The sequence below is a fragment of the Bufo bufo genome, chromosome 4 (assembly GCF_905171765.1).
Source record: "Bufo bufo chromosome 4, aBufBuf1.1, whole genome shotgun sequence".
Lineage (NCBI taxonomy): Eukaryota > Metazoa > Chordata > Amphibia > Anura > Bufonidae > Bufo > Bufo bufo.
Window position 1 is genome coordinate 524,434,973 of NC_053392.1, and position 21,855 is coordinate 524,456,827.

Consider the following 21,855-nt stretch of genomic DNA (forward strand, 5'->3'; position numbering starts at 1 on the left):
ATGAGGCAGTCCTCAAGGACCTGATCTTTTCGGACCGGGAAAGAGCAGGCCGGAGTACCTCGGGAATTGGAGGCGCCCGGATCGTCCCTGGCCAACACTTTCCAGGTGTGGTCCCCCATACTGGAAAGAAGGGACGAACCCCAAAAAAGTGCAGAGTGTGTCGCAGGAGGGGGATACGGAAGGACACCACCACTCAGTGCGACACTTGCCCCGATCATCCGGGCCTCTGCGTTATCGATTGCTTCAGGGAGTATCACACTTCCATGGAGTACTAAATTTTTATAATCCCCAACAGTCCACTAGAGAACATAAAAAACTATGGCTCTCAGACTTTGGAGACACGGAAACATTTTTTTTTTCCCAAAAAAATATTAGTTTTAGTGAAGGCATCCTCAAACTGCGGCCCTCCAGATGTTGTAAAACTATAACTCCCAGCATGCCCAGACAACCTACAGCCATCAGCAGGGCATGGTGGGAATTGTAGTTTTACAACATCTGGAGGGCCGCAGTTTTTAGGATGCCTGCTTAGTGTCTCCAAAGTCTGAGAACCATACATATTGGGCATCGTCGCGTGCGTAAAAGTCGTCGCTATAAAAATAACTTTTGCCCAAACGCCTCGGATGAACGGTGTTAAAAATATAAAATAAAAACGGTGCCAAAACACTCATTTTTGGGCAAAATTTCCATTTGAATCCTTTTTGCCGGTAATAAAGCAAGGGTTAACCGCCAAACAAAACTCAATATTTATGGCCCTGATTCTGTAGTTTGCAGAAACACCCCATATGTGGTCGTAAATGGCTATATAGCCGCACGGCAGGGCATAGAACGAAGGGAACTCCATATGGTTTCTAGAAGGCAGATTTTGATGGACAGTTTTTTTTTTGACACCATGTCCCATTAGAAGCCCCCCCTGATGTAGCCTAGACTAGAAACTCCAAAAAAGTGACCCCATCTAAGAAACTACACCCCTCAAGGTATTCAAAAGTTACTTTACAAACTATGTTAACCCTTTAGGTGTTCCACAAAACTAAATAGCGAATGTAGAAACAATTTTAGAATTTTTTTTTTGTTACATTGCCTCAAAAAAGAGTAATATAGAGCAACCAAAAATCATATTTACCCCTAAAATAGTCCCAAAACAACAACCACCTTATCCCGTAGTTTCCTAGATGGGGTCACTTTTGTGGAGTTTCTACTCTAGGGGTGCATCAGGGGGCTTGAAAGGGTACATGGTGTAAATAAACCAGTCCAGCAAAATCTGCCTTCCAAAAACCATATGGTGTCCCCTTCTTCTATGTCCTGCCGTTTAGCCAAATAGTAGTTTACGACCACATATGGGGTGTTTCTGCAAACTACAGAATCGGGGCAACCCATTTTGAGTTTTGTTTGGCAGTTAACCCTTGTTTTACTCCTGGAAAAAATTGATTATTTTGGAAAATTTTCCAAAAAATAGAAATTTCAAAATTGTTTCTCCATCTGCCATCAACTCTTGTGGAACACCTAAAGGGTTAACAAAGTTTGTAAACCCAGTTTTGAATACCTTGAGGGGTGTACTTTCTTAGATGGAGTCACTTTTTTGAAATTTCTATTCTAGGGGTGCAACAGGGGGCTTCAAATGGGACATGGTATAAACAAAACCAGTCCTGCAAAATCTGCCTTCCAAAACCCATATGGTGTTCCCCTCCTTCTATGTGCTCCCGTTCGGCCAAACAGTAGTTTACGACCACATATGGGGTGTTTCTGCAAACTACAGAATCGGGGCAACCCATTTTGAGTTTTGTTTGGCAGTTAACCCTTGTTTTACTCCTGGAAAAAATTGATTATATTGGAAAATTTTCCAAAAAATAGAAATTTCAAAATTGTTTCTCCATCTGCCATCAACTCTTGTGGAACACCTAAAGGGTTAACAAAGTTTGTAAACCCAGTTTTGAATACCTTGAGGGGTGTACTTTCTTAGATGGAGTCACTTTTTTGAAATTTCTATTCTAGGGGTGCAACAGGGGGCTTCAAATGGGACATGGTATAAACAAAACCAGTCCTGCAAAATCTGCCTTCCAAAACCCATATGGTGTTCCCCTCCTTCTATGTGCTCCCGTTCGGCCAAACAGTAGTTTACGACCACATATGGGGTGTTTCTGCAAACTACAGAATCGGGGCAACCCATTTTGAGTTTTGTTAGGCAGTTAACCCTTGTTTTACTACTGGAAAAAATTGATTATATTGGAAAATTTTCCAAAAAATATAAATTTCAAAATTGTTTCTCCATCTGCCATTAACTCTTGTGGAAGACCTAAAGGGTTAATAAAGTTTGAAAAAACAGTTTTGAATACCTAGAGGGGTGTAGTTTCTAGAATGGGGTCATTTTTGGGAGGTTTCTATTATCTAAGGCCTCTTTCACACTTGCGTTGTCCGGATCCGGCGTGTACTCCACTTGCCGGAATTACACGCCGGATCCGGAAAAACGCAAGTGTACTGAAAGCATTTGAAGACGGAACCGTCTTCCAAATGCGTTCAGTGTTACTATGGCACCCAGGACGCTATTAAAGTCCTGGTTGCCATAGTAGGAGCGGGGAGCAGGGGAGCAGTATACTTACAGTCCGTGCGGCTCCCGGGGCGCTCCAGAGTGACGTCAGAGCACCCCATGCGCATGGATGACGTGATCCATGTGATCACATGATCCATGCGCTTGGGGCGCCCTGACGTCACTCTGAAGCGCCCCGGGAGCCGCACAGACGGTAAGTATGCTGCTCCCCTGCTCCCCACTACACTTTACCATGGCTGCCAGGACTTTAGCGTCCCGGCAGCCATGGTAACCACTCTGAAAAAGCTAAATGTCGGCTCCGGCAATGCGCCGAAACGACGTTTAGCTTAAGGCCGGATCCGGATCAATGCCTTTCAATGGGCATTAATTCCGGATCCGGCCTTGCGGCAAGTGTTCCGGATTTTTGGCCGGAGCAAAAAGCGCAGCATGCTGCGGTATTTTCTCCGGCCAAAAAACGTTCCGTTCCGGAACTGAAGACATCCTGATGCATCCTGAACGGATTTCTCTCCATTCAGAATGCATTAGGATAATCCTGATCAGGATTCTTCCGGCATAGAGCCCCGACGACGGAACTCTATGCCGGAAGACAAGAACGCAAGTGTGAAAGAGCCCTAAGCCTCACAATATGACTTCAAACCTGAACTGGTCCATAAAAAGTGGGATTTTGAAGATTTCAGAAAATTTCAAAATTTGCTTCTAAACTTCTAAGCCTTGTAACATCCCCAAAAAATAAAATATCATTCCCAAAATGCTACAAACATGAAGTAGACATATGGGGAATGTAAAATCATCACAATTTTTGGGGGTATTACTATGTATTACAGAAGTAGAGAAACTGAAAGTTTGAAATTTGCTAATTTTTCAAAATTTTTGGTAAAAATTGTATTTTTTTATGCAAAAAAATTAACTTTTTTGACCCAATTTTAGCAGTGTCATGAAGTACAATATGTGACGAAAAAACAATCTCAGAACGGCCTGGGTAAGTCAAAGCGTTTTAAAGTTATCAGCACTTAAAGTGACAGTGGTCAGATTTGCAAAAAATGGCCAAGTCCTTAAGGTGAAATAGGGCCGAGTCCTTAAGGGGTTAACAAGTGGGAGGCACATATGCAAACTGTTGTAATTCCTACACCGTTCACCTGATTTGGATGTCAATACCCTCAAATTACAGCTGACAGTCTGCAGTTAAAGCACATCTTGTTCGTTTCATTTCAAATACATTGTGGTGGGGTATAGAGCCAAAAATTTTACAATTGTGTTGATGTCCCAATATTTATGGACCTGACTGTAAGGGTACGTGGCACCAAATGACTAAATATTTGGTACAAATGATTATTTTGGAGTTGAGGAACAGCTAAAAAATATTAAATCTGTTTTTATGGCTGTGTGTAAAAGTTTACTGGCATCAGTATCATGACAATTATTGCTCTGTTTTGTTCTGATGAATATACGTGTATGAAGATATGTACATGTTAACACAGGATTAAAGGGGTATTCCCATGTAGAATATAGAGGCATATCGCTAGGATGTGCCATCAATGTCAGAAAAGTGCAGCTCCCACCTCTGGGACACGCTCCTATCTCCAAAAGAGGGGCCATGGAGAAGGTAGAGCAAGCGGCAAGTATCACTAGGACAGTGGTAGCGAACCTATGGCACGGGTGCCGGAGGCGGCACTCTGAGACCTCTTTGTGGGCACCTGCACCCTGGAAAAAGTCTATTTTCTATATTTTCACAATGTTCCAGGTTTCTTCTTTTAAGACCATATATTGAAAAATATGTGGGTATGGGGGTACAATATGATTTTTTCTTTGCGAAAATCTTTCTGGCAGCAAATGGGTAAGCATGCATCATGTTTTAATGAAATGAGGCTTACCTCTGGGGTTAGCTTTGCTATGGATGTGAAAAGCATGGATGCGATCTAAGAAAAAATAAGAAAACATGTATAAGAACAGATTGTAAACCGTTTTTGTGCCCAAAACAACTAGTCACAGCACACCTTTCATTTCTTACAGTCTTGAAAAAAGAAAGATTTGTTGTCATTGGTTGCAGCAAAAGACAGTTTTGACTTTAGCCAGTTTTCATAAATCCGCCCACTACTATCTAGAATATGTCAAAGTTAAGAGCTAATTTTGTGGTATACAAGTGGTCACACAAGCAATGGTGCTCTGAGCTGTGAGACAGGAGGCAAGAATGTTTATAGAAGTGGTGCTACCACTACTGCTAAAAACTGTGCCTATATCCCATTAGCCTATGAGTAGGAATGAGTGAACTCAACGTTTTTGAGTTCAGGTTCGGTGGGAATTCCGTTATCACGGAATATAACTGAATTTTATGACTGAATGCACCACGAAAGCCTTTAAGAGGCATTTCGTCATAACAGAAGTCTATGGGCAGCATAAAGGATCCATCTGGTTTCTGTTAAGCAGGAGTCCTGTTGCCCATGGACTTCTATTATGACGGAATGCCTCTTAAAAGCTTCCGTGCATGGCCAAGGTGCAGAGGTGATGTACCTATAAACTGCCCATGGCCACTGCACCCAATCAGTGCTTGTGCCATACAGGGTGGACTCGGACTGTGTTTTTACAACCCTGACATCCCCCGGGAGTTGCCAGGATCAGAGATAACTTGTCCATTTAACTCCTCGGATGTTGGGTCATTAGTGACTGCGATATGTTAGCTGCGAAGTTAGATTGGGCTGCCTTTGTCCTCTGATCCTCTCCAGCTACAATTCAAATTTGGTATCTCCATACTCATACTGACTCGTGTAATAAGCTTGTCATGTCACTTATCACATACTGAATGTCACAAAAAAAGAAATCTAAAAAAAGAATTGTGGAATTTATTTTTTTATTCCACCCTACAAACTTCAAAACTTTTTTTTTACAGTTTCACAATACATTATATTGCACATTAAATGGCATGATAAAAAAATGTCCTCATATGGTTATGTCCATTGTCGGGCTGCAGTAAACGATTATTTTAGAAATAGAGTATTCTATCGATAATTTTTTACGATTAATCGAGTACTCTAATAAGAAAAAAATGAATTAATAGACAGTTTACCTTTATAAAAACTCATCAGCCCAAGTGCATCAGTTCCCCCCCAGTGCCATCAGCTCCACTATACCCTAGTGCCACCAGCTTCCCCCCCAGTGCCACGTGCACTATGACCTGACAATGTGTCAGGAAGAAAGTGCAGCGCGGTGCAGGCCGGCGGGTGACCACGGAGCAGTAAGTAATAGCAAGCACTTCACTCCAGAGGTCACATGACACAAACGAATCCTCGATGCAAAAAATTTGCATTGAAGATTTTTTTGTGCTGAATTACTCGATTCATTTGAGTAATCGTTTCAGCCCTAGTCCATTGGAGAACAAAGTTATGGCTCGCTCAAGTGAGTGAGGAAAACCATGAAACTTTGAACTATATAGATCTGCACACATCTGCAGAATGAAGTGGTGAGTGAAAAGGACTTAGCTGCACTGACACCAGTGTAAATAGAGAGATGAGCCATGATATATCCTAAGGATAGAAAACCCCTTCAATCTGACCATACTGATTTATGTAGCAGATTCTTACACTATTTTAACTAGGACACTGCATGCTACGATGTGCTTGACACTGTTAAACTCACATGCTCTGCTAGACGGTTGTTGTATCGACAAAGGCTGAAAATAAGATTACAGGTTTGTCGGATATTAATCCCATCCCGTATATGTTGGAAAAGAAAGGGAAAGCCCTAGAAAACAAAAATTAGAGGTATCATCAGATTACAGACTGACAACCTACATGGTTTGGCATAACACCTTAAAATAAAAATAAGGGATTTAAAAGGAAGATAATCAACTTCCATCTACGTGAAGTTGAACAAGGGGCTGAAGTTCATCTGGACAAACTGGAGGAACACAGAGACAGACAGTTGTTACCTTTCCACCTGTTAACGCTGCCATGTCGTTCTGTGACAGAGTGAGATGCCTGTTAAGAAGGAGAACATAATTTCAGTTTAAAGAGGACCTTTCATCTATTATGACAATGTGAACTAACTATACAGACATGTAGAGCGGCGCCCGGGGATCTCACTGCACTTACTATTACCCCTGGGCGCCGCTCCGTTCTCCCCTCCGGTATCTCCGCTCACTAAGTTATAGTAGGCGGAGATTTCAGTCACTAAGTTATGGTAGGCGGAGTTTGCCCTTGTTCTGGCCAATCGCAGCGCAGAGCTCACAGCGTGGGAGGTTATTTTCTCCCAGGCTGTGAGCTCTGCAATGCGACTGGCCAGCGATACAGAAGAACAAGGGCAGACTCCGCCTACCATAACTTAGTGACTGAAATCTCTGCCTACTATAACTTACTGAGCGAAGATACCGGAGGGCATATCGGGAGAACGGAGCGGCGCCCGGGGATAATAGTAAGTGCAGTGAGATCCCCGGGCGCCGCTCTACATGTCTGTATAGTTAGTTCACAGTGTCATAATAGATGAAAAGTCCTCTTTTAAGCTATTTTTCATAATTTTAGAAAACTTTAGCTTTTTCCCCCGTTTTCCATCAATTTAGGATCTTAGATCCAACATTTAACTATGACAGCACTCCTCGTAGCCCACAGACCTATAGTAGAGTCCCAGAATTCTGCACGTTGTGGTATTTTTTTCCAAGTGTGACTGAATCTGCGAACACAGCCTTACACATGCATTTTTCTAAGGCTGAAATAATAACAAGCGTTCAAAGAAACTGTACACTCTAGAATAAATACACGGGTGATTTGGCAATCCCTAAGGCACATGTCCTTAGCAATGCAGACTAGGATCTATAAAGCAGTTCTGCAGTCCGTGTTATGCTACTTTCACACTAGTGTTCGGGTGTCCGCTTGAGAGCTCCGTTTGAAGGGGCTCACAAGCGGCCCCGAACGCATCCGTACTGCCCTAATGCATTCTGAGTGGACGCGGATCTGCTCAGAATGCATCAGTCTGGCAGCGTTCAGCCTCCGCTCAGCAAGCGGACACCTGAACGCTGCTTGCAGCGTTCGGGTGTCCGCCTGGCCGTGCGGAGGCAAGCGGATCCGTCCAGACTTACAATGTAAGTCAATGGGGACGGATCCGTTTGAAGATCACACAATATGGCTCAATCTTCAAACGGATCCGTCCCCCATTGACTTTCAATGTAAAGTCTGGACGGATCCGTTCAGGCTACTTTCACACTTAGAATTTTTTTTAAACTATAATGCAGACGGATCCGTCCTGAGCAGACATCAGACGGACACGCTCTGAACGCTAGTGTGAAAGTAGCCTAAGGCACATGTCCTTAGCAATGCAGACTAGGATCTATAAAGCAGTTCTGCCGTCCGTGTTATTAAGCATTATGCTCCGTTTATTGTACCACTATTTCCTGTTCAAAATTTTACTTGTATACAGTCACATGAAAAACACAGTGAAATACACGACTGCATGCAAATGTATTACCATATTTACCGGACAATGATCAGCCTCCTAGAGGTAGCTGGGTATATACCTATGGTCCTGGTGTCCCCTAATGCATTCATGAGAAATTAGATTTTGCCCGGTTTGCAATAACTATTGGGGACCAGGTTGTCTACTAACTGTATACATGGATCTTTCTAATACAAAAGATTGCAGCATCCTACAGTCATCACAAAATACATTCTGCACTTTCTGCTATAGGATTTCATCCAATATTAGCAAGAATTACAGCTTGGTGGAGGTTATTCCTGCCCGTGTCAGATCCAGATGCTAGATGGGAACGAGCAAGAAGTTAATTGCCCAGAACTCTACAGGTATTCAGTTACAACCTACCTTTCTGAACGAGACTGTTCCACCAGGAAAGCTATAAGAGCAATCATCTTTTCTAAAGCAGCGGGCCTGTACTTTTCTTCAGCAAGTGAAAGAATATCTTCTTCTTCCTCTTCTTCTCCTTCTTCTTCCTCAGACAATACTTCAACCTGTGGCTAAAAACGGCAGATACACAGTTAGAAGAGGATTCCACATGCATTGAATAACCTAGTTCACTATCTGGTATTGGCAGTAACTGGGCTGTGCTTTATCCACTCACGTTTTCTGGACCTTTGGTTCCCATGTAAAAATGCACCATGGTTGATATGGCTTGTAGAGACAGTAGAAATTGGCTCTGAAAGAGAAACCAATGATAAACCTGCAAAAGATCTGTAGATGTGCACAAACCTGGCTAAAGTAAAAACAAGAAAAAGAGCCTGACATAGATATAACAGGGACAAATCTGGCGGCCATGTAAAGTGTGCACCGAAATAGTATACAATATTACAATTCTATACCAAGCTTTCTGCTGATGATGCGGCATCCCCCCCTTTTGGACCATGCCAGCTCTCATCTAGCTATGCCCATGCATTAACACATAATTATACAAACATACACAGATATCTCTAGAGAAAGACATAAAACATATGAAATTACCTCTTCTTCTCCCATTTTGACAAACTCATACAGAAAGGCAAAGTACTCAGTCAGGTGCTTGCTGTGAGGTTTAACGCCATGCTCCATTATTGACAGCAATGTTTTCACAAAGCGAGTAACACAGGAGCGGCTTCCAATATCTTCTACAGGCCCATCCATGTCATCAGAACTATACAATGGGCCAAGGGGATATGTATTAAATATCTAATAACACAAATAAGTCAAATGCAATCACTTATCTTCCCCATTAATATTATACGGAAATAAGTGGTAAGTTCTCGAGTTAAAGGAGTTCAGTCATCAGAAACATAGACCTAAAACCATCTTACCTGAGACATGAGCCTTTGACAGCTCAAGATCATGATCTCTGCCCCACCAGTCTCCGTTGCTGCTTTCCTGAGAAAATGGCACTTTTGTAATAGCATTACTCCGGCCGCTGAGACTGACAGGCCAGACAGTGAAAAAATATTCATGCCTGGCCCTAAAGTCTAGCGGGAGCGCGATCGGCACACAAATAATAAAGGGAGGAAGATTTCCCATCTGCCCGGCGGTCTCCATCCCTTTATTGCTCCTGTGAGACTTCAGAGCCAGGCATGAATATATTTTCACCGCCTCGCCTGTCACTCTTTATGGTGGGGGAGCGGCATGAAGAGGAGCGAGCGGAGCACCAAGATGCAATAGCACCACCCTTGTTGCGGATTTGCATATTACATAAGTGTAATTTTCTCGGGAATGATGGCTAATGGGACAAAGACCATGATCTTCAGCTGCCGAGGCTCATGTCTCAGGTGAGATGGTTTTAGGTCCACGTTTCTGATGACAGAAGTTCTTAAAATGGCAGCATGATTGTCGAATGTAAAAACATTATTATGTTATATGGACGCGGCTACAATTAGTTGCAGGTCGTGTTTAATCAATTTACAAACATTTGTACAAGGTTTGGTGCCTATAATTTAAAAGCTTTGCTTCGGACATGAAAAGGATCTGATAGATCAGTGTTCCTCAACTCCAGTTCTCAAGGCCCACCTGCCAGTCATGATTTGAGAATATCCCACAGAATGAATACCTGAGGTAAGGCCTGATGCACTGACACTAATTATATCACCTGCTCAATACTAAGGAAATCCTGAAAACATGACCGGCAGGTGGGCCCTGAGGACTGGGGTTGAGGAACACTCTGAAAGATGGCTTTTAGCCAAGACAATGTTATAAGCCAGCCTTCTCACAACAGAAACGACATGAATATATCTGGCAGTGGTAGAGGTTCTGCACATCTAGAAATGCATTAGCTACTACATAAGTTAAACTTCATATGTTACTAGAAAAGGATGAGAGATAGAGAGGATCACCCAATATACTTACCCATCTTCTATGCCAGGCTGCAGGTACAAATGAGCATGTGCTGATCGCAGCCTCTGAATAACATGGATGCAGAGACGCTGGAACATCTATCGCAAAAATTAAATTCAAATTAAAACTTCAAAATGGAAATTTCTAATACTAGTTATGGTTCCATTTATCAATAGGTTGCAAGTTAACCAAATGAGAGTACCCTGAGTACCTTTGAAGATGACTTCACCATAATTACCAATCAGATACAACATTATTGAGACTGGTAAGTTTCACACTTTAAAATTCTGCCTCTGGCCTCATGCACACTGCGGGATCCGACTTTTGGTCTGCCAAAAATGGACCAGGGAGTAACAGATAATGACTGTGTGCATTGTGTTTTTTCTCACTCCCATTAATAGAAATGGCTACTTTTATTGGTAAAACAGAAAAGAATAGAGCAGGCATGCTCAAACTGCGGCCCTCCAGCTGTTGCAAAACTACAACTCCCAGCATGCCCGAACAGCCTACAGCCATCAGCAGGGCATTGTGTGAGTTGTAGTTTTACAACAGCTGGGGGGCCGCAGGTTGAGCATACCTGGAATAGAGGATACCCTGAGATTCTTTGATCGGGAACACGGATACGTGGAAAAAAATAAAAAGAAGTGTCGCGACACCCATTGAGTCAAGTGTGCTATGCATTTGAAAAATGGACAGCACACTGAAGAAAAATATGGTTGTAAGCACGAGGCCTAAAGAGGTGGCAAGACTGAGACTGGGGTGTGACTTGTAAGTTGTAGCCGTGTGAGAAGGACATGTATGACCTGAGCTAAATCTATAGTTTCCAGAGGGAACCGCAATCCAGTCCTCGGAGTGAGGCCTTGCTTGGCATGTATGTAGAGGCTAGCTAGAGATTTAATTACAGGGAATAAGACAAGTTATTAATTTTACACATATTCATGCAGGTTAAGAAATAAAACATAAAAAAGGGAAAAAGGTATCATCAAGTTCTCACCCACCTGTCTCACTATCTGATTTGGGCATTTGATCAGTATCTGCATTGGCCACCAGTCATCATCAGCCATGCGGTCCAGGAACCACTGAGAGAAAAGCAAAGATCAGGAACTCGGCACGGCTTCAGAGGCCACGTTGTGGTTCACTAGGTAATTCTATACATCTTACCTCACAAGCTGCCTGGCTGTTGTTAAACTGCTTTGTCAGTAGCTCAATCCACTGAAGCATTGTGGGCTAAATAGAGGAAATAAAACATGACATTTAGGGCTCATGCACACAAACGGATTTTCTTTCAGTGTCCATTCCGGGGTTTTTTGCAGACCGTATGCGGAACCATTCACTTCAATGGGTCAGCAAAAAAATAAAACAACCAGAAGTTACTCAGTGTGCATTTCGTTTCCATATGTCCGTATTTCCATTCCGCCAAAAAAAATAGAACATGTCCTATTATTGTCTGCATTACAGACAAGGATAATACTGTTCTATGAAGGGCCAGCTGTTCCGTTCCGCAAAATATGGAATACACACGGATGTAATTTTTGCAGATCCGTTTTTGCGGACCGCAAAATACATACGGTTGTGTGCATGAGCCCTTAAAAGAAATAAAGTGTAGGTGACACACATAATCTTCCACTTATATAGCACACAGATACAGAATCCTTCCAGAAAATCTTGAGATTTTTGTCCCCAGTCTTTGTGACTGACCCAATTTACTTGTTTCCATGTCTGGCCATCTTGGTGGAAAATTTTTGAAATAGGGCAAATTACAAACATGCTCTTATGAATCAATTTCAGTTACAAAATTTAAGTCGAACTGGTTTCTATTTGCAGCTCTCCTGTTCGTCCATTCTGATGCTTTCAGACACTAGACAAATATCCGCATTCATCTGTCTATTCCACTATAGAGAGAGGTTTCCTTGTACCATATTCTCACTTCTGCTGACACAAGGTCCATACTTCCACCTCCTGGCCCGTTTTAAATGCTTAAGGAGTTTTCCTGGATTTTATTGTTGGGGACCTATCCTCAGGATCTGATCAGCAGAGGTCTGACAACGACACCTCTCCTTCAATGGGTGCAGTGCAGCCGTGACCAGCTACGTCCACTACACAATGGACAGAGCTGCGTAGGTCCAGTGCAGAAGCTACTTAGAAAGAGCTGATCAGTGGGGTGTTTGGGCCCCTGCAGATCAGATATTGACGGCCTGTCCTAAGGATGACAGTTAAATAGTGGAACCACACAATATTTCTTCAATCGTAAGCGTCATCCAATTAAAAAACATGAGTATAGGTATATGTTCAGAAGTAACAATTAGCTACTGACGTTTCAGCCCAACAGGACCTTTTATCATGCTTGCTCTGGACATAAATCACGTGGGCTAGTGTGAAAAGGAAGGAGCTGTCCTACTGAAGTGAATGGGACGGCGCTGATGTAATTAACACCTGCTCATTGTGACGGCGAGCGAGGTAAACAGTAAAGAGCAGGCATTGCTTGTACGAGCACTGAGGTCTCAAGCAGCTGATCGGTGGGGGTGCCTGGAGTCAGACCCCCACCGATTTGATATTAAAAGTGCAGACGGTATGAGCAGGATCTCACATCATCGACTTTATTCGGACTTCAAAGCAATAATACAAATGGCAACGTTTCGGCTGATACACAGCCTTTGTCAAGCCTACTCACATTGTGTCACATACATCAATTTATAGTAAAAACAAGTGCGCCACCCCCATCCGGATTATCCAATCCGTGATTGTCTGAGGGAGTGTATATGGCAATTCTGTCTTTTGACAATGGCGGAGCAGGAGATGTTGATGCCCGCTTGAGTTGTTGAGGAGTGTGTATAGTGACATCAGGATATGGATTATGCCTCTGCGGATTAGATCACATATGGGTTGCCCTGATCACATGCATGTCTGACTTTATTGTAATATGCGGATTGATTATCCGGACAGTCTGGGGTCATTACCCCACAATCCATACCTTGTAGTGTGGATTGGGATCATTGTTCATCCAGTTTCCCTTATGCATGTGATTGATCACTGTTTACAGTCATGGGACTTCTATGGACCTCTGGATACCTTCAGTGTTGCTGTGGTAACATTGGGACGCCCTCTGGGAGGTCAGTAAGTTGCGCGTCAACGCCAGGGTGATGTAATTGGGAGCGCTTGTCGCGACCGGATGACGTCAGCAGTAGATGACGGAGTAACGTGACGCTTAGGGGCGGACCCATGGACGCATTACGTGGACCATTGATGATGATGTGAATGATTAGACAGCTGGGTATACATGCGCACTGAGCAGTAAGAAACGCAGGACATGGCAAGTGTTGTTTTGCTTTATATTTGAGACTTAGCAATTACAGACGTTAAGCGATGATGGGGTTAACCTTTAGGAGGATTGTTGGATACTCAGGTGAGGCATATAGGTGTATTAGGTTAAATAAATACGCATTCTCATTGGTCAGGCTGTGCCATTGCCCGCAATTGGATAATCCGGATTAGGGTGGCGCACTTGTTTTTACTATAAATTGATGTATGTGACACAATGTGAGTAGGCTTGACAAAGGCTGTGTATCAGCCGAAACTTTGCCATTTGTATTATTGCTTTGAAGTCTGAATAAAATGGATGATGTGAGATCCTGCTGATACCGTCTGCACTTTTCTATATATTCTGGCCGTTGGATCCAAGGCCATCGGTGAGGCTGTTGCATCTATTTGGATACATCAACAAGGACCGACTGGTGCTGCTTCTACACTTTATTACTATCCTGACGATAAGTCATCAATATAAAAAGAAGTGGATAATCCCGTAATATCAAAGGTCTCAACTAAGCATGGCCATGACTACTCTGCGTCTTACCTTCCTCCCCAGTATTCTCCAATCCTGATTCTTCTTTGTTGACTGTCAGCACCAACAGAGCAACAAAGACTGCTAGAATCCTACAAGCTGGTGGGGACCACTAGGGAGGAAGGGAAAGCCCCTGCTCCGTACAGTATTAGAACTAAGTTTTATGCAAATCGACTTCGGATGTTTCATCCAAAGTCGATTAACTCATCCCTAATTGTAACGGTCATTTACTACATACAAAATTACTGGGATGGCCCAATATGCATAAAGCATTATGAATACAACGTTAAATTTGCATATTCCCCTCTAAAACAAAACTTTATATAGCATTTAACATTTGGCTTTTATAATGTAAAAAAAAGGACAAAACTGGCAGTATGAAAAATACCTTCTCTTTGGAGTGAATGAAGGTCTCCAAAACAAACGATGTACTCAACTGCAAGAGAAAAATGCCTAATTTAAAAACAGCTCTACTAAATAATACAAATTCTGGGAGAATAATGAGAGAATCAGATGGAAACGTGAATTCTTCACATCTACTCTCCCAGCTATGTGAATGGAAACTCAGAGAATATAAGAAGCCATATGCTGACAACACTCCTTTTGCCTTCTCTTAAAAGGAATGTGTCATTAGAAAATGACCCATTGTTTAAAATCACATTTTTAGTTGACATATTTTTAAAAGACTTTTTGGTGAAGTTATTTTTACATTTTCCATGTCACGGTCTATATTTAAACAAAAACCACTGGCCAATAAGCCTAATAATAATGTGGCTGCCGGAAAGCAATTTTCTTAATGCTTTCTAAATGCCGTTAAGCACAGCTCAGGAAAGATGGCCGCCTCAATCACGTTCAGAAAAAAAATTATTAAAATGTCTGCAATCAGAAATTAAAAAAGAGATTAGGAAAAAATCATATGTGTTGCTATATGGTTTTAACTGGTAAAAATAAAATTGGTGACATTTCTTTTACAGGGGTTTTCCAGTCCCATCAAATCTTTTGCAAAAAGCTAACAAAGGTATAAAGTAACAAAACAAGTAGTACGCACCTGACCAATCCCATGCAACTCATGTCCTGACACTTCTTTGGTCTCCTGCCAGGGGTTCCAATAATGACGTGGCATGTCAACATGAGACTTTTCTGCAGCAGATCACTGGCTGTAGCACTCTTATGGAAGCTCTGTTATGGCGGCATAGTTCTGGAAGCACTGGAAGCTCTGTTACAGCAGCAGTAAAGCACTGACACCACCGAGCTCACATATGCAGCCAGTGACTGACTGCAATACTCACACGTCAAGACATTGCTGGGCAAACAGACTGGTGGGCGACCAAGGAAGCGCTGACACAAAAGGTGCAGGAGATTGGCAAGATAAGCATTAGGCTACTTTCACACTGGCGTTTTGGTTCCCGTTTGTGAGATCCGTTCAGGGCTCTCTCAAGCAGTCGAAAACGGATCAGTTTTGCCCTAATGCATTCTGAATGGATAAGGATCCGCTCAGAAGGCATCAGTTTGGCTCTGTTCAGTCTCCATTCCGCTTTGGAGGCGGACACCAAAACACTGCTTGCAGCGTTTTGGTGTCCGTCTGACAAAACTGAGACAAACGGATCCGTCCTGACACACAATGTAAGTCAATGCGTATGGATCCATTTTCCCTGACACAATAGAAAACGGATCCGTCCCCCATTGACTTTCAATGGTGTTCAAGACAGATCCGTCTTGGCTATGTTAAAGATAATACAAACTGATCCATTCTGAACGGATGCATGCGGTTGTATTATCTGAAAGGGGATGCGTTTGTGCTGATCCATGACGAATCCGCACCAAACGCGAGTGTGAAAGTAGCCTTAAGGCCCTTTCACACGGGCGAGTATTCCGCGCGGATGCAATGCGTGAGTTGAACGCATTGCACCCGCACTGAATACTGACCTATTCATTTCTATGGGGCTGTTCACATGGGCGGTGATTTTCACGCATCACTTGTGCGTTGCGTGAAAATCGCAGCATGCTCTATATTCTGCGTTTTTCACGCAACGCAGGCCCCATAGAAGTGAATGGGGTTGCGTGAAAATCGCAAGCATCCACAAGCAAGTGCAGATGCGGTGCGATTTTCACGCACGGTTGCTAGGAGACGATTGGGATGGAGACCCGATCATTATTATTTTCCCTTATAACACGGTTATAAGGGAAAATAATAGCATTCTGAATACAGAATGCATAGTAAAATAGCGCTGGAGGGGTTAAAAATAATAATAATAATTTAACTCACCTTAGTCCAGTTGATCGCGTAGCCGGCATCTCCTTCTGTCTTCATCTGAGCTCTGTGCAGCAACAGGACCTGTGGTGACGTCACGCCGGTCATCACATGATCCATCACATGATCTTTTACCATGGTGATGGATCATGTGATGACCGGAGTGACGTCACCACAGGTCCTGTTCCTGTAATGAATGCTCACCACAGGTCCTGTTCAGCAAATGAGACAGAAGGAGATGCCGGCTGCGTGATCAACTGGACTAAGGTGAGGTAACTTTTTTTTTATTTTTTTTTTAACCCCTCCAGCGCTATTTTACTATGCATTCTGTATTTATAAGGGAAAATAATAGCATTCTAACCATGTTATAAGGGAAAATAATACAATCTACACAACCCGCACCTTTTCCCGCAATGCCCGTCTGAAAGAGGCCTTAGAGTTGTTGTTTTTTTTTCTTTTTTACAAAATTCAGCATGATCTAGGCATGTCTTTTTTTTCAGGTATTTTTCCCTTAAACCACCTGGTTGCAAGGAATGTATGTATGGTCTGCATGGTTGCAGAATGTATTTTTTTTTTTATAATTTCTAATTTAATAGTACAAAGACAGACATGTATGTATATTGCTTGTGCCGACATGAGCATTACCTTGGCAGTCATCAGTGAAACAGCTTTGGGATCTGGTAGTGTGCTTGGGATACTGCTGCACAACTGCCACATAAACCTAGGGGACATAAAAGGAATAAAGGTTGAGTTCCTTGTATGTAGGAGTAAATTAACAGAAAGTGATGGCATGCTTAGGATGCTTACCCAAAGTAAGTATGCTCAAAAATATTCTTGTCCTGTAAAAATTGCATGTTGTCGTGCCAAATCCACTGAAAAAGAAATTTTCATAAATTCTAATTTTGCTTGTGTAACATGCTTCATAATATTAAGCCAATAACAGATGACAAACACATTTCCCAAGCTCTGTTCTTGATAACTATACACATACAATAAAATGGTCCAGTTTGCTCCAGAATAATAAAATATCTCATTGTGAGGCAATTTTCAGAATTCTAAAGTTAGTTTACTTACCTCGAGAAGATCTGAGGAGACATCAAACTTGACTTCTTTGCTGGTTTCCTCCTCTGTTTCAACGCGTTTATAGAACAGCATGTATGCACTATGAGTCTAGAGAGGATTTAAAAGAATCATTTAAAAAAAAAAATGCATTAGCTCCTTCTACTTTTGTTTTTTTGAAGTCTATGTTTATAGAGCAGGGCTTCCCAAACTTTTCCTACAGAGGCCTCACCAGCCAGAATATGGTGAAGAGTGGTCTTCACCACTGGTCATAGTCCATGACATAGTGATTTTTATAATGACCTCAATGTACCCTAAATTTCTCCTTTACTTATTAGAACACTAAAGGGGCTAAACGAACTCTGCCAGCAGAGACCAGTGAGCATTGGCAGTGGTGTGGAGAGGGTTTAACTGGTGAGCAATGTGTGTTTTTACTTTTACATTTTATGCTTTTGTGGTATTCTTTTCATTCTTCATAAGTACAAAAGGAGTCTGCTACCCTGCTCAAAAAGTGTGGGATAACCCGTTTAAAGCAATAGTCCTGGGAAAATGGATAAACTGTTTTGAGGAGGACCCGTCACCAAAAAATGCAGTCAGCATGTTATAAAGATTCACTAAAACTTGTAATCGGTGACTGACAGCTATCTCTGTATACACACTTACACAGAGAATACTATCAATCACTGATAACACCTCCCCTGTGTACAACTATCAGTGAGTGAAAGCTATCTATGAATACACAATTACACAGAGAATGCTATCAATCGCTGATAACACCTCCCCCCCGTGTACAACTGGTCAGGAAAAAAACTGAATTAAAGGGCTATTCCAGTTACCATAAATATAACTTACGTTTTAGGCTAAATGATCATCAATAATTACCTAATATAATGTAAATTTCAGTGGATTGTAAGCTAAATTGAAACCCTGGGTTCTGGTTGGGTCACAGCTTAATTAAGTTTTTCAAAAATGTAGTTACTTTACCAAATACCTCTTTAAATGTATAAATTACAAGTTTTACCCAATCTTTTCCCATAAAACCATATATCAATCTGCTCTGCTCCTCCTGCTCTATCATCTGCTGCCTGCGTTGGATTTTGTGGTGACAGGTCCTCTTTTAGGGTCCCTTTACACAGCATTTTTTTCCATTGGAATTTTGGTGTAGACACTGTGCCGAAATTATGACAGTAAGCGTGCCTTTCATTCTCTTCAATGGGAGGCAGCGATGAAGATCGCAGAGCTGTGGTTTGAAGCCGCGACTGCACCGAGAAGGGACATGTCCCTTTTCACAGCGCAGTCATGGCCGGGCCACAATTTTCTGCGCTGCCTCCCATTAAAAACAACAGAAGAAAGAAAAGTATCCGACCAAAAACTCCACTCGGAAAAAAATACGTTGTGTGAACGGCCCCCCAAGTCCAGTGCAGGACACTACCTCTCTTTGGCCATTGTTAAATCAGCTCTACCTGCACTAGACAAAACAGTATATCAGCTTTGTCTGGAGTTTCCTTTAATAAATGTTCAGCATCATTCAAATTCCATAGTAGACAATGCTGATAGTAAACCATTATTTACATACCTTTTCAAAGGAGAAGTCCATAAATTTATCTGTTACAGAGTCATAGGTCTTTGTCTAGAACAAAAAGAAAAAGCAAGAAATAAATAGTTTTGTTTTACTAAAATACAGCATTTGCTACCATGTTAAAATGGAGATGCCTTTGTGGGCTGAAATGGAGACCTATTGTAACGCTACTGCTTGATCTTTAAAGAGCCCCTGTCAGCATGATCAACCCTATTAAACCAGGAATATTGCTGGGTAGGGTTGATCGTGCTAATTAAATAAATACTGTACCTTTCTTTTCAGCTTGTACCGCTGTGGAGATGTGTGGACTTTTAGATTTATGCAAATTTGGCAATTCGGAAACCGAAGTGCCAGCATAGCTCTTGGAGCACTAGTATGCCCCTCGGTGCTCTGTGCACTCCCCCCTCACCTTTGATTGACATGGTTAGCCCTGTCTAACGGTGCCTGCACTGTGGCTCACGTCTGAACTAGATAACAATAATCCCAGAGCCTGGTGTTCAGTCACTCCCGGGCTTCAGTCCCTGAAACTTGGGGCCACTTAGAAGAATGGTCAACAAATTAACTTACCGTCATCTCCCCACCAAAGCATTCTGAAGCAAGCTGAGCTGAATCAAACGGCTTCACTTCAGCATCATTAAAAAGATACCTGAGATGAAGAAAAGAGAAAAATTTGATCTCATTTATAAGTTTTTATTTTTTTTTAAAGTGGAAAGTCATGCACTTTAGTTGAATTAAAGTGTCAACTGAATAAATTCAATTGCAGGGATGGGGTACTATAGCTTTAAAGTTAAAGTTATTGTCCACCCAGTACCCGCTTTCTTTTAGAGGGTCACTAAGAAGAGTCTTGCTCTGGATGACTTGCTGATGTCAAGGAGGCGGTCCTATCAGTGATTGACAGCTATCTCTGTATACACCGTCATAGGGGGACGGCTGTCAATCACAGATAGGACCGTCTTCTGGACTCCAAAGCCCAGAATGAGCAGGAATTTAAATGAATAAATTGTTGTACTGAATCTTTTTCCATAAATTATATATCAATCTGCGCTGATCCTTCTGCTCTATAACATGCTGCCAGCTCAGGGGCGTAGCTAAAGGTTCACGGGCCCTGGTGCAAGAGTTCAGCTTGGGCCCCCCTTTCCTCAGTGCTTTGTGGCCAGGGAAGCACATAGGCTTTGTGCTTCCTGAGGCAAAAATTGAAATGCCACCCCCCCCCCAAATTCTTGACCTAACCTCTTCCCTCCAGCCAGAGGTGTAACTTGACCAGCATGCACTTTCTATAATACTGGCGTCTTCTTTTTGGGCCCCCTCGGCCCGGTAGCGACTGCTACCTCTGCACCCCCTATAGCTACGCCCCTGCTGCAGCTTGAGGGGAACACATCCATCGCACATTTACATGGCCTGTGTAATAGGTCGATGCAAACGAGTGCCGATACACATATTTACTGTCCATTGGTGCTTGTCCTGTCTGAATACTGGGTAGTCTAATAAGGCCTTAACATTGGCTAAGATGTAACCTCGCTGTCTCAACACTACAAAGTTTAAAATTGGATTTTTGTACTTACCATAAAATCTGTTTCTCATTCAGTTCATTGTGGGACACAGCACCATGGGTATACGCCCAGCTACCACTAGGAGGCGACACTAGATATGAAAAAGGTTGGCTCCACCCATGTGGGCTGTACCCTCTCCACAAAAACTAGGCTAATCAGTTTGTACCAATAGTAGTAGGAGAAACAAAAGCAAAGAACCAACATGTCCTGGACCGGGGAAGGAAGAACAGCAGCCCGGTGACAGAAAGAGAAATAAAAACAGAGGGTGGGATCTGTGCCCCCAATGAATTGAACGAGAAACAGATTTTATGGCAAGTATAAAAATCCAATTTTCTAGTTAATGTCATTGGGGGACACAGCACCATGGGACGCCCCAAAGCAGTCCACGAGGGTGGGAAGGAAATCTCATGCAAAAAGTTGGGCGCACAGGAGCAGGAGAACCATGTGACCCAACAGGACCAGGAGAGGCCATAGCATGAAATGGTAGATAGAAAACTAAGGAAGTGAGCCGAGAGACTCCAGGACCAGGAAGAGTCCAAAGAAAAAAATTGTGGGAGACTGCCAGGATCCCAAGGACAACTCTAAATTGTCTCAGACCAAAAACATGGGCTGTCTGTGGCAAACGCCATGTGAAGGCCAGGGTAGAGAGGAAACAAGGAAACACTGGAGGCTGAACAATTGAGAGAAAGAATAGACGGGAAGGGAAGCAAGCCTTCTTCCACTGCAAGGCAGGAAGGAAAAGAGAAACACCCTATGAGAAGGTGGAAACCCCATCCTGCCAGAGAAAGCAGCCAACCTCTGGGGGAGAAGGGGGTCCTTGGTAATGGCCAAGAGAAGGGAATGTAAAGACATGGTTCCCACACAAAGAAGGCGAGAATCGAGCCTCAAAAAAACTGTAACAAAATAGCACTGTGAAATGTAAGACCAGAGAAATCCCTGGCCACATGAAGTCGCAGGAAAAAAAGGAACCAGTCACAGGCCCTGGTAATACAAGTGTGGACATACTCGTCTGAGAGATATTGGAGTAGAAGGACTCCAAACAGCCTAAGGAGAAACAGTTCTGGGATGGAGCTTTCCCTCAATTTGAGAAGTAGCCAATATGAATGTAAATTGCAAACCACAGCAACAAACTCGGACCTGAACCTGGAGAGACGGGAAGAGAGGTTAGAATCTCGAGGGAAACAAGCCTATGGGGACCCAGGAGGGAAAGAACCAAACCGGGCCCAAAGAAGCAGCTGTCATACAGAGCAT

The 21,855-nt window shown here is 42.7% G+C and overlaps 1 protein-coding gene across 2 annotated transcripts in view; it reads right to left on the reverse strand.

Annotated features, from left to right (window-relative positions):
• USP34 (ubiquitin specific peptidase 34) overlaps positions 1-21,855 on the reverse strand; it is a 208,147-nt gene that overhangs the window by 26,403 nt on the left and 159,889 nt on the right. For both annotated transcript variants that reach the window (XM_040429731.1, XM_040429733.1), the window contains 15 exons: positions 19,622-19,700; positions 19,052-19,105; positions 17,491-17,586; positions 17,224-17,288; positions 17,062-17,137; positions 14,554-14,601; positions 11,489-11,554; positions 11,326-11,406; positions 10,340-10,425; positions 8,978-9,146; positions 8,601-8,675; positions 8,345-8,496; positions 6,465-6,513; positions 6,173-6,277; positions 4,414-4,458 (listed from right to left, as the gene is read on the reverse strand). In XM_040429731.1, the coding sequence (XP_040285665.1) occupies positions 4,414-4,458; positions 6,173-6,277; positions 6,465-6,513; positions 8,345-8,496; positions 8,601-8,675; positions 8,978-9,146; positions 10,340-10,425; positions 11,326-11,406; positions 11,489-11,554; positions 14,554-14,601; positions 17,062-17,137; positions 17,224-17,288; positions 17,491-17,586; positions 19,052-19,105; positions 19,622-19,700 (1,246 nt within the window). The remainder of the gene's footprint in view (positions 1-4,413; positions 4,459-6,172; positions 6,278-6,464; positions 6,514-8,344; positions 8,497-8,600; positions 8,676-8,977; positions 9,147-10,339; positions 10,426-11,325; positions 11,407-11,488; positions 11,555-14,553; positions 14,602-17,061; positions 17,138-17,223; positions 17,289-17,490; positions 17,587-19,051; positions 19,106-19,621; positions 19,701-21,855) is intronic.